Below are 13,416 nucleotides of genomic sequence, written 5' to 3' on the forward strand. Positions count from 1 at the left end.
GGCTCCCGGTCAGTTCGATGCGGTCCTAGCCGACTTCCCGCAGCTCCTCGTCCAGCGTTTCGATGCACCTTCTGAGAAGCACGGGGTCGTTCATTTCATCCCGACCGAGGAGCCGCCGGTTTTTGCCCGGGCACGGCGCCTCCCACCCGACAAGCTGGCCAGGGCGCGAGAGGAGTTCCTAAACTTGGAGAGGCTAGGAATTATTTGGCCTTCGAGTAGTCCGTGGGCCTCCCCCTTGCACATGGTTTCCAAAGCGTCTGGGGGGTGGAGACCATGTGGTGACTTCCGTCGACTCAACGCGGCAACACGGCCGGACCGCTACCCGATTCCACACATTCAGGACTTCTCGGCTAGCCTGGAGGGGGCTACAATATTTTCAAAAATTGATTTGGTGCGGGGATACCATCAGATCCCGGTCCACCCGCCGGACATTCCAAAAACGGCGACCATTACTCCGTTCGGGTTGTTTGAGTGGTTGCGTATGCCTTTCGGCCTTAAAAATGCAGCTCAGGCATTCCAGCGTCTGAGGGTTGCCGTTTGTGTTTATTTAACTTGATGATATTTTGATTGCCAGCCGTTCGGTCCAGGAGCACTTGGTCCACCTCCGCACGGTGTTCCAGAGGTTGCAAGACCATGGCCTGATTCTCCATCCGGACAAATGCCAATTCGGCCTGTCAGCGGTGGATTTTTTGGGTCACCGGGTTACTCCGGCCGGTGCCACTCCTTTGCCAGCTAAAGTGGACGCGGTCCGCTCTTTCCCTCGCCCGACTACCATCAAGGGCTTGCAGGAATTCGTGGGCATGGTGAACTTCTATCATCGGTTCGTGCCTGCAGCAGCTCGGGTCATGCGCCCCCTTTTTCAATGTCTCGCGGGTAACCCCGCTGAGTTGGTATGGTCCGTAACTGCAGAGACGGCTTTTGTTGCGGTCAAACAGGCCCTCGCCAACGCCACCATGCTGGTGCACCCGCGCTCCTCCGCCCCCACGGCTCTGACGGTGGATGCCTCAGACGTGGCGGTGGGTGGGGTTTTGGAGCAGCAGGTCGACGGTAACTGGGGTCCCAGCAACGAACCATAGGGTACTGCCTGACATTCTGAAAAGGACCCATTAATTCCTACTCTTTGCTTCCTGTCTGCCAACCTGTTCTTTATCTGTCAATACCCTACCCCCAATTTTGCACACTAATCTCTTGTGTGGTACCTTGTCAGCTTTTTGAAAGTCCAGATACACCACATCCACTGGCTCTCCCTTATCTATTCTATTTGTTACATCCTCAAAAAATTCCACAAGATTAGTCAAGCATGATTTCCCCTTCATAAATCCATGCTGACATTGACTGATCCTGTCACTGCTTTCCAAATGCGCTGCGTTAACATCTTTCATAATCGACTCGAGCATCTTCCCCACTACCGATGTACGGCTAGCGGGTCTAAAATTCCCCATTTTCTCTCTCCTTCCTTTCCTAAAAAGTGGAGTTACATTGGCCACCCTCCAGTCCACAGGAACTGTTCCAGAGTCGAGAGAACATTAAAAAATGATCACCAATGCATCCATGAAATCTAGGGCCACCTCGTTGAGTACTCTAGGGTTTTGATCATCAGGCCTTGGAGTTTTATGTGCCTTCAGTCCTAACAGTTTTCCTAACACCATGTCCTGACTAATGTGGATTCCCTTCAGTTCCTCCCTCCCACCCGATCCTCTGGGAGATTGTGTATGACCTATTATCAACTTTTACTGTAATGGAAGTCAGAAGATTTGACCCATATTATTAACATTAATAATATCAAGTGCAGTGCACAAATTGTGTTTTTTTTAACATGTCATGTGAAGAAAGCTAATGGCATGTTGGCCTTCATAACGAGAGCATTTCAGTATAGGAGTAAAGAGGTTCTTCTGTAGTTGTATAGGGCCCTGGTAAGACCACATCTGGAGTATTGTGTACAGTTTTGGTCTCCTAATTTGAGGAAGGTCATCCTTGTAATTGAGGCAGTACAGCGTAGGTTCACGAGATTGATCCCTGGGATGGCGGGACTATCATATGAGTAAAGATTGAAAAGACTAGGCTTGTATTCACTGGAGTTTAGAAGGATGAGAGGGGATCTTGTAGAGACATATAAAATTATAAAATGACTGGGCAAAATTAGATGCAGGAAAAATGTTCCCAATGTTGGGGGAGTCCAGAACCAGGGGCCACAGTCTTAGAATAAAGGGGAGCCCATTTAAAACTGAGGTGAGAAGGAACTTTTTCACCCAGCGAGTTGTGAATCTGTGGAATTCTCTGCCACAGAGAGCAGTGAAGGCCAAATCACTGGATGAATTTAAGAGAGAGTTAGATCGAGCTCTGGGGGCTAGTGGAATCAAGGGATATGGGGAGAAGTTGGGCACAGGTTACTGATTGTGGATGATCAGCCATGATCACAATGAATGGCGGTGCTGCCTCAAAGGGCCTCCTCCTGAACCTATTTTGTATGTTTCTATGTCATAAAAAATTGGCATCTTTGTCTGATTGCTTTGCAGCAATTGTGTTAAGATTTTGCATTAAAATTTGTTTGGGTAAAAATACAAGTAAATTAGAAATCTTTGTAATTATATCCTAGCATGAATCATTGGATTTGTCCTGCATTTGCATTGTTGAATTTTGTTGAAACAACTGTGTAAAACAAAATCTGTCAGGTCCATTCCAACATTTTAGAAACTTTGTCTGACGCAGGTTCAAATGAGAAATGTTGAACGATGTACATTAAAATATTTTTAAATGTTAGAATTTGGCACTTTGTTTCAGTCATTCCTTGGAAATGTAAATTGGGCCTTCATCGGGGTAGACGAAGCTCATCGTTTGAAGAATGATGATTCGCTCCTTTATAAAACCATGATGGATTTTAAATCAAATCACAGGCTACTCATTACAGGAACTCCGCTCCAAAACTCACTCAAAGAACTCTGGTCTCTCCTTCACTTCATCATGCCAGAAAAGTAAGTGAGACTATGAATTGAAGTCTAGCATAAAGGATGAAAAATGTAAGGGAAGTATGATGTTTTGGTTTGGAAGGGTCAATTTCACAGAATGATATGTTAACCCAACAAAATCCATTATCATGATCAACATTAATCTCCTGGTCCACATTTCTTACATTAATTGAGTGAACATTTCAGTGCTACTTTTGGAATGTTGCTGGAGATAATTAAGCTGACACATTTCCTGTATTAAAACAGCGGCTGCCTTTCACGCTCATTGGTTATAAATCTGTTTAAGTAGACGCAAGGAACTGGGGATGCTGGAATCTTTAGCAAAATACAAAGTGCTGGAGGAACTGGAATCAGACATTATTGGAGGAGGGGGTGAACAGGCAACGGTCAGGGCCCTTCTTCAGACTCCAGTCACCTATCCCTTCCCTCCACAGATTCTACCTGACCTGCTGAGTTGCACCAGCACTTTTTGTTTTGAAATAGTTTGGAGCATTCTGGCGATTTGAAAGTTTTGTTTTAAATGGGGGAAATATTCAGTAGTTTCAAGTAAGCTTTTTACTCTTAAGTTTCATGTACAAAAATAACAAAAGCAGGATTTTTGAGATAAAACCTGCATCTGCTTTCAGTAGTAATAGTGTTACTTTTGCCGCATTATCTTTAAAAATGTCTAAAACCAATTTCATACACTGGCTGCCAATAATTACTTTGAAGTAATGTTATATGTAAGTAGCTTAATAATATTATTCCTTTTTTGGGGGGCAAAAAGGTTTTCTTCCTGGGAAATATTTGAAGAGGAACATGGCAAAGGAAGAGAAGTTGGATTTGCAAGCCTCCATCGAGAACTGGAGCCATTCTTGCTGCGAAGAGTGAAAAAGGATGTTGAGAAATCTTTACCTGCTAAAGTTGAACAGATTTTACGAGTGGAAATGAGTGCAGTGCAAAAGCAATATTATAAGTAAGTGTTTTCCCATGAGAACATTTCTTAACTCTGTACTGTAAATGCACAGCCGCCCTATTCATGTATCGTCTTTTCTCTGAACTGGATAGCACGCAAACAAAAGCTTTTCACTGTACCTCGTTACACGTGACAATAATAAGCTAAACTACTTTTCCAAATAGAAAAAAGTAGACAAATTCCCAAGGATCCACCCTGTTGTGCTCCTGTTTATCACCTGTCTGTTGTCCCCTCAATGAAATTGTCTGAATATGATGTGCGTTCTGTAATATACACTGACAGAATACAGCAGATCTTGCCACCACTTCTCAATCCTCCCACCTTCTCCAAATTGTCACCCTGCTGGTATGACTGTAATTTTACACTGTTTTCTGCAGCTGGCTACATCTGTTTCTCTGGCAAATTGCAGATTTAATATTATTTGTGAACTTGAAGGGAACTTTGGCACAGGGGTCCACAGTCACACAAAATGCCTTTTTCCACCTCCCTACTATAACTTTAATTCTAACCTGCTAAAGTTTATCGGCTAAAACAGCCACTCATGACTTTGTCTCCAAATTCAATTATTTTGATACAATCCTGGCCAACCTGCCATTTACTATCTTTTGGAATCATGATGTTCAAAATTCCACTGCCCATATCCTCAATTGCATCAATAGACAATAGGTGCAGGAGGAGGCCATTCGGCCCTTCGAGCCAGCACTGCCATTCAATGTGATCATGGCTGATCATTCTCAATCAGTCCCCCGTTCCTGCCTTCTCCCCATACCCCCTGACTCCGCTATCCTTAAGAGCTCTATCCAGCTCTCTCTTGAATGCATTCAGAGAATTTGCCTGCACTGCCTTCTGAGGCAGAGAATTCCACAGATTCACAACTCTCTGCATCAGGTCCTGTTCATTCGTTGTCTGTGGTCCCTGTTCTATGTTGGTTCTAAGTTTAAAAAAATTGCCCTGTCTTAATATCTCATCTTTCATGGTTCTCTCCTTGGCTGTGTCCCAGTTATCGATTAGTTCAACTGGGCCTGCAACCATCACTTGCCTGTTCTTCCCAATTCTGGCTTTCCAACACTACTATTTTAATCATTCCACCATTGCCAGCAGAGCTTTTATCATTTGTGAACGCCCAGTCAACCTCCTTTATCTTCTTTCAGCCATGTCTTAAAACCCATTGTCCATGCTATTATTCACCTACTTTAATATATATGTATATGCAGCTAGGTTTTGATAACTCTTCTATGTGGTCCCTGTGATGATTTACTGCATTAGCAGAATTAATACAATTCATTATAAAATATTTTAAGTCTCTCAAAATAGTTTTTTTGCAAACTTGTGAATATAAAGTATTAATCTGTCTCTTAACCTTTTAACCCTACAATAAAAGGCCATGTCAAAAGGCATCAAATTTAAGTATAACACCTAAAGATATATTCAGTCAATTTTTAAGAGTATAAATAAATGACTGGTTTAGCTATAGTATTTGTTAAAGATAGATATCATAATGTTAAGCTTTTTGAGCATTAAGCATTCATTTTTGAAATGTGCAGACACACAAGGCGCAGATCAGCTTTAAAAAAACAAAGTTGGAGACACAAGTGACCAAAGATGCAGAAATCTGGTGCAAACGTTCCTCTGGCAGCTTGTTTTATTGCTTTTAAAGTAAATTAATTGGCTGTAATTATTATTGATTTCTGGTAATGCTGGTATCAATTGTCTATCTTTCTTGAAATACAATAGGTGGATTTTAACCAGGAATTACAAAGCCTTGAGCAAAGGGCGTAAAGGCAGCACTTCTGGATTTCTGAATGTCATGATGGAACTTAAAAAGTGTTGCAACCATTGCTACCTCATTAAATTCCCAGAAGAAAATGAGTTGTATAATAGACAGGAGGCCTTACAGGTATGATTTGAGAAAATGTATGCTTAGTGTTTTCACATGAGAATCAAAGGCATCAGAAAATGCATCATAGTTTGTGTGTGTTGGTACATTTAATTACTGACAGATATATTTACTTGTTTTAAGATTTGCCCATTAAACACTTATTTGGATCCATTATTTCTGTTGGGTGAAACTATCTAAATGTGGTTATATTACTGTCAAAAATCTAAATCTGCGCTTATTTGTAAATTAAGCAAAATATTTGTTTCACATTGCAGTAAACGTAACTTGTTTAGAATAAGTGAGATAATCACATTACTTAGGACGGGGATTGTGGAACTGTGGTAGAGCATTTTGAAATAGTTAATGAAACCAAATATGTTCTAATGTAATACTTGTTCAATAACTAGAAAAAGTATGTTCTGGTTTATCAGATAGTTTCTTGTCTCCTTTTCAAACTGACATTGAAACAGTAATATGGATAAATTGGAAAAATGTTACAATCACGTTTTCTCCATGTGGAAATGGCTAGCAGGTTGGTTTTTGCTTGATGCAAGTTGGTTTTTGCATCTAGCAAAAACCAACTTGCTAGCCATTTGATTGATGATGCCTTGAATCATTTGTATGGCTTGCTAAGTTTCCTTTGTCTGCCAAGAGTCAATGTAATTGATTTATATCATTTATCAGCAAGTTTCTTTCCATAATGATCTGTATCACATTCCTGCAGTTTCGTGTCAGCTTTTTCTGGATTTTTAAACACCAATTTCAATTTAACTTAAATTAATCAGATTACTATCATAGATTTTAAACTGCATTCTCTAAATTCATAATCCATTGAGTGTGGGTTATTATACTAGTAATTAACACTCATAAATGTGGATTTAGTATCAACACCTTCATTGTTAGTTTCCATTGATATTGCAATGTAAATAAGCAGTGATTCAAAATAAGGCAGGAGCAAGATCATCAACTCTCCTATCCCACCCACACACCTGTCACACATATAGAAACTACCCCAAGTCTTACTGATGTACAGTATGTTCAAAGCCTCTTCAATGGGATATTACGTTTAATCAAGTATAAAAATCTTTCTGGATCTTGTGTCCTTACAGAAACTGTATGATTATTTCTGTCTTAAAATATCAATATTTTGAACATCATTGTTTTATTCTTGACTTTTATCGGAAAGGGTTTTTATTAAATCTTTGAATTTGAAACCATGGAATTATTTTCTCTGAACTAACTATCTCTGAAGATAATTCAGTTGGCTATGTTTCTGCCTATGAAAGGATTACACATCTATGTCTATCTATCTTTCCTGATTTCTTTACCCAGCATTTGATTCGTAGTAGTGGGAAACTGATACTATTGGACAAGCTGCTTTGTCGATTAAAGGAACGTGGCCACAGAGTTCTTATCTTCTCTCAAATGGTTCGAATGCTGGACATTCTAGCAGAATATCTGAAATGCCGACAGTTTTGTTTCCAGGTTAGTTTTCTCATTCTGAATTTATGAAGCATTACAGCAAATTAGCCTTGCACAGCCTGTCCTCTTCAGACATGACGTGCAAGGTGTGTTAACAATAATTAAACAGGATTGTGGAATTCAGTGATCCATAGGAATGCATTTGGAAAGCAGCCTGGATTTTAATTCTTCCCTGGCCTATTGATGTGAGATTCCACAACCCACCAATTGCATATCCCCTTCCCTGTCCCCCCTCTACGAGGAATGGGCCCAACGGGTCCACTTGATCTAGTATATTATATATTACTGAAACTCTTATTGTGTATATGCGTATATATATTGCATTTTAGTACGTGCCCGAAATACAGCAAAAAAGGTAATAGCGCAACAATTTTACGTCCACCATTCGCTGCGGTCTCAATTGATCAAGTTTTGTTACATTTTAAAAGCAATTAACTTAATAAACTTTAATAAATGCGCTCCCCCCTCAATGCCGGGAGGAGCAGCACTCGTCCCAGCCTGCCCCGCACCTTACCTTCCTCTCGTGGTGCAGTGCAGCAGCAGAGGGTCAAACAAGATGGCCATTGCCGCCGAGCTGCCGCTGCAGGAGAGGTTTCCACCCAGCGGGTCGACGGCTCGCTCTGGCCGACGTGATAGCCGCCCAGGGCCGAGGTGAGTAGCTCCCTCTCCCCTTTCCTCTCCCGGCCACGGAGACTCCCCGGCCGGCAAAGGGTCTATGGATCGTCAGTTGGGGGAGGGTGGCCGGGCCCACAGGAGAGGCTTGCACCCAACGGGGGTTGCCGTGCTCGCAGGAGAGGTTTGCACCCAATGGGGGTTGCCGTGCCTGCATGAGAGGTTTGCATGAAGGGTTGCCGCGTCCGCAGGAGAGGTTTGCATGGAGGGTTGCCGCGTCCGCAGGAGAGATTTGGACCCAAACGGGGGGGGGGGGGGGGTGGGCACTAGTTTAGAACCTCTGCCCATGGGGGAAAATCTGCATGTGTTTGTTCATTTGTTCCGGTGAAGGCGATGTGCACTCAGCAGCCAGCCAACAGTTGCTTGTCTTTTTCTTTTTGTTTTCACTTTTTAATTTCAAGATTTTGTGTACCTTGTGTGTTGTGACTGTCGGCAGACCAATTTCCCTCCGGGGATGAATAAAGTTTTATTGTATCGTATCAAATACGTAGTTAATATAACATTGAAAAATGTCTGGGTGCAGATTGCTGATTTCTTCTTTCGTAGTTAAGAATGGTGTTCACTGCTTGGGAAGAAAATCTGGTGACACTGCTGTGACATCTACCAAGAATTATGAAATTGTGGCAGTCCCTGGGGATCAGGCCACTCCTTGGGTCAGCCCCCTCGTCACTTGACGGACAGGCTTAAAGGGTTAAAGGTCAGCCCGTTAGGAGGTGTGGCTTATCCCTAGGTGGACTTCCCTGTGAGTAGGAGCTCGCAGCCAAATATAGACCTTTTGCTAAACCTGCCTGGCGTCCAGCCTTTTCTCTGGCCTCCGCCAGGCCACTACATTGGTGACCCCGATGTGACATCCAAAGCTGGCCTGCCGCGGCCCATTGTCCCAGTCGTCTGGCGGCGCAGGGTGTTCGAGGTGCTCCACGGGCTTTCTCATCCTTCCATTCGGGCGACGGTGGCCCTCATAGCCTCCCGCTTCATGTGGCACGGGCTGCGTAAGCAGGTCGCACACTGGGCACGCACCTGCATCCCGTACCAAACTGCAAAGATCCAGTGACACGTGCGTGCGCCTCTGCAGGTGTTCGGTGTTCCTAGGCAGCGGTTCGACCACATTCATGTGGACATCGTGGGGCCGCTGCCCCCGTCCCGGGGCATGACCCACCTCTTCACCGTGGTCGATCGCTTCACGAGGTGGCCGGAGGCCATTCCGTTGGCGGACACCTCGACGGCCACCTGCGCTCGGGCCTTGGCGACGCACTGGATCGCCCGGTTCGGGGTGCCACTGGACATTACATCGGACCGGGGGCCGCAATTTACTTCGGAACTGTGGTCGGCTATGGGACGCCTCTTGGGAGTCCGCCTACACCACACTACGGCGTACCATCCACAGGCGAACGGGTTGATGGAACGTTTTCACCGCCAGCTGAAGGCTGGCCTGAAGACTCGGCTCACGGATCCAGACTGGGTGGACGCCCTGCCGTGGGTTTTGCTTGGGATCTGCACCGCACCCAAAGAGGACTTGGTCTCCTCCTCCGCCGAGTTGGTGTACGGGGCCCCCTTGACGGTTCCCGGGGAGTTCGTCCCACCGGCGCAGGGTCGAGTGGAGCAGCCTTCGGAAGCCCTGCAACGTCTTCGGCAGACGGTGGGCAGGCTGACACCTGTGCCCACGTCACGGGTCCTTCCAACCGCACGTCCCTGCCGCTCTGGAGGACTGCCAGTTTGTTTTCCTTCGAAGGGACGCTCATCGATCACCTCTCCAGCGGCCGTACGAGGGGCCCCTTCTGGGTCCTGCAACACGGCTCGGCCACATTTGTTCTGGACATGGGGGCTCGCAGCGAGACTGTTTCGATTGCGCGGCTGAAGCCGGCACACGTGGACATTGATCGGCCGGTGCCGGTTGCGCAGCCCCGCCTGCGCGGTCGCCCTCCGTCCATGTTACCCCCGCCAATGTCTGCTACGTCCCCTCCACCTGTTGGTCGGTCGCCGGCCCCTGCGCAGGGCGTGGTGCGCACCCGGGCTGGTCGCCTTGTTCGCCCTCCTGTCCGCTTTGTACCTCCGGTTCTTGGAGGGGGGGTCCTGTGGCGGTCCCTGGGGATCAGGCCACTCCTTGGGTCAGCCCCCTCGTCACTTGACGGACAGGCTTAAAGGGTTAAAGGTCAGCCCGTTGGGAGGTGTGGTTTATCCCTAGGTGGACTTCCCTGTGAGTAGGAGCTCACAGCCAAATAAAGACCTTTTGCTAAACCTGCCTGGCGTTCAACCTTTTCTCTGGCCTCCGCCAGGCCACTACAAAATTGTTTTTTTGAGATATGCAATGTAAATAAATTAAACTATATAGAATGGATAAGCTGACACACCTTGGGAGATCATGGAAGGTGGTAGAATTGATTTACAAACAAAATAACAAACGAGAGTTTTAGTATATAGATGTTGAGAAGAAACATAGGGATGTGAGTTGTGTAGTGTAGTGAAGAATATTAATTGGCAGAAGGGTCAGTGACACCAGAGGACACTGATTTAAGGTTAGCCATGATTTTATTGAATGGTGGGAAAGGCATGAGGGAGAGAAAACCTTTCAATTGCTTTCATTAGTTTTCGATGATCACTGACGATGGAAGCACATTTAAGGATTTTCGCACCAAAAAAGTAAAAGGATTACATGAATATGGATAAAGAAAATAGGATTGTAAGAAATGTAAAACCTGTTTCAAAGTGCTAACTCGTGCCTCATGCCTTGGAAGGCTTCTTGCCTATGATCATAAGATCTTACTTTAACTCTTTTTAAACATTATTTATTGCATACCCTTTACATGTTTATTTAGCTTATTTCTTTTTCAACTAAATAACTTCAACCACTTTTTTGAAGTCTCCAAAGAATGAACGTATGATGAAATTATTTTATGTTCTGTATGGGAAAAATTATTATTGAAAATTTTCCTCAATTTTCACACTGATTTCTCTTAATATTTTTTACATAGCTTTCTTGTCTCACACTGAGGTCAATCTAAAAATATATTTTCACTAAATCATGCTGTACATCTATAAAAATTACATCAAATCTGCTTTGTGGTAAATTATTCTAGGAAAGATATTGGTTATAATAATTTGGAAACATTGGACAACATGCCTCATTAATCCTTTTCCTTCAATCTTTTTGCCTTCATAAGCTATCAGTCCCTACAGTGATAGATTGGTTCCAAAAAAAAGTTTCCTTGATTCATTCACAAGATGTGGACGTCTCTGTCTAGCTGAGCATTCATACCGGTAATTACACTTGATTATGGTGGCTGTGAGCCTCCTTTTAGAACCTCATGTGGTGAAGATGCTCTCATTGTGCCATTAGGTTAAAACTTAACTTAGTTTTGACTTGCTGACTGTGGAAAAGGCAATGTATGTTCCAGTCTTTGATGTAACAGGGAGATTTTCAGATGGTGGTCTTCCTTTCTACCTGCTGCTCTTGTATTTCACGGGTATTATCATGGTTTGGCTGGTACTGTAGAAGTCCTGTATTGGCCAATTGTTGCCGTGTATCTTGTAAATGGTGTATTTAGTGGCCTCAATGCATCATTGTAGAAGAGGCGAATATTTCAGTGGTGGCAACTGACTAACTATTTTGTTGAGGATTGTTAAGTATAATAAATGTAGACAGTTCATATGGTGAAGCAAATCTTCATCCGATTAACATCTAAATAGAAAAGTAGTTAAATGGACTTGAATATTTTCTGCTCAAACCTATTACTTTGTGAAAAGGCTGAGTGCTGGGAAATGTTAACACTTGCATGCTTTCTGTGATGGTCAAACAAAAGAAATTCTGAATACATATTTTTATAAGCACATTTAATATAACCCAGTCCCCATGCTGTCTGTTTTCTTGTCTCATCAAGATGAAATGATTCACTTGCATATTTACAAAGATAACCATCATTAAAATTCATAATATTTGCTTTGTTTACATAGTTAACTTTATCTCGTGGGTAGGATTTAAAAAGTGAACATCTTCCTTTTAGTATGATGTTACAATAACCAATGTCAATACTCATTTCTTTTTATTTGAGATAGCATTTGATTATGGTTCTCTTGTCTGAATTGTCCGAGAACACTGAGGTTTTTTCTTTATTTATATATTTGACTGTTTTGTTTTTTTCTGTTGCAGAGACTAGATGGATCTATTAAGGGAGAACTGAGGAAGCAAGCCCTGGACCATTTCAATGCAGAAACATCAGATGTAAGAATCTAGAATGTTTTTCACATTTATGTGTACTAGATAGTGCATTGGGCAATGACCAAAGAAATTTAGTCCTTGAACCCCAACAAATGTTTCTGCCAATGTTGCATCATCTAGTTAGGGCTGTCACGGTGGCGCAGCAGTAGAGTTGCTGCCTTACAGCAAATGCAGTGTTGGAGACCCGGGTTCGAATCCGACTACGGGTTACATTCTCCCCATTACCTGCGTGGGTTTTCTCCAAGATCTTCAGTTTCCTCCCACACCCCAAAGACATACAGGTTTGTAGGTTAATTGGCTTGGTAAATGTAAAAATTGTCCCGAGTGGGTGTAGGATAGTGTTGATGTGTGGAGATTGCTGGTCGGCACGGGCCCAGTGGGCCGAAGGGCCTATTGCCGCGCTGTATCTCTAAACTAAACTAAATTATTCATGGTCAGATTGTTTGAGACAAATGATGTACATCTAGGCACTGCATTTTCTGCCAGCCATTTACAAATTGGCACCATCTTTGATTAAAAGAAAAGATAATGGATAAGTTTATTCTTGATTTGCTTTAAATTAAAATGTTCTCAACTTGTCACAATTCTGAAATGATCTTGTCTGGTATTATTAATTCTAATTATATTTATATTGCAGTGTTTTCTTGTCTTTCTGTCCTTTATATTTATGGATACATTAGGTATGTTCTGGTATATTTGTGAAGTTCTAGCCCTTCATTATCTTTATCTCTTGATTTCAGTGTGCCAGCATAATTATTGTTAGTGATTTGTCAGATTATTCGGGTCCACTGTAAAGTAAAATCTTTTTGAGTTTCTTATTTGTGCAATATCTGGCCAGAGTTCTTTACAAAATAAAAAGTGTTGCCATAATCTGCAGATAAATTGCACAATTTCACTGCAACAAAAATTTGATTAAATAATGAAAATGCTTTGGTACAATTAAGGTCATAAGGAGCAGAGTTAGGCCATTCGGCCCATCAAGTCTACTCCGTCATTCAACCATGGCTGATCTATATCTTCCTCCTAATCCCATTCTCCTGCCTTCTTCCATAACCTCTGTCAACCGTACTAATCAATAATCTATCTCTGCCTTAAAAAAAATCCATTGACGGCCTCCACAGCCTTCTGTGGCGAAGAATTTCACAGATTCACCACCCTTTGACTAAAGAAATTCCTCCTTATGTCCTTCCTAAAGGAACATCCTTTAATTCTGAGGCTATGACCTCTAGTCTAAGACTCTCCCATTAGT

At 43.1% G+C, this 13,416-nt stretch overlaps 1 protein-coding gene across 4 annotated transcripts in view; it reads left to right on the forward strand.

Moving 5' to 3' along the window:
• Positions 1-13,416, forward strand: part of chd1 (chromodomain helicase DNA binding protein 1) — a 129,393-nt gene that overhangs the window by 64,325 nt on the left and 51,652 nt on the right. For all 4 annotated transcript variants that reach the window (XM_078396434.1, XM_078396437.1, XM_078396436.1 and 1 more), the window contains 5 exons: positions 2,782-2,972; positions 3,733-3,921; positions 5,656-5,818; positions 7,133-7,285; positions 12,099-12,170. In XM_078396434.1, the coding sequence (XP_078252560.1) occupies positions 2,782-2,972; positions 3,733-3,921; positions 5,656-5,818; positions 7,133-7,285; positions 12,099-12,170 (768 nt within the window). The remainder of the gene's footprint in view (positions 1-2,781; positions 2,973-3,732; positions 3,922-5,655; positions 5,819-7,132; positions 7,286-12,098; positions 12,171-13,416) is intronic.

The sequence above is a fragment of the Rhinoraja longicauda genome, chromosome 3, assembly GCF_053455715.1.
Source record: "Rhinoraja longicauda isolate Sanriku21f chromosome 3, sRhiLon1.1, whole genome shotgun sequence".
Lineage (NCBI taxonomy): Eukaryota > Metazoa > Chordata > Chondrichthyes > Rajiformes > Arhynchobatidae > Rhinoraja > Rhinoraja longicauda.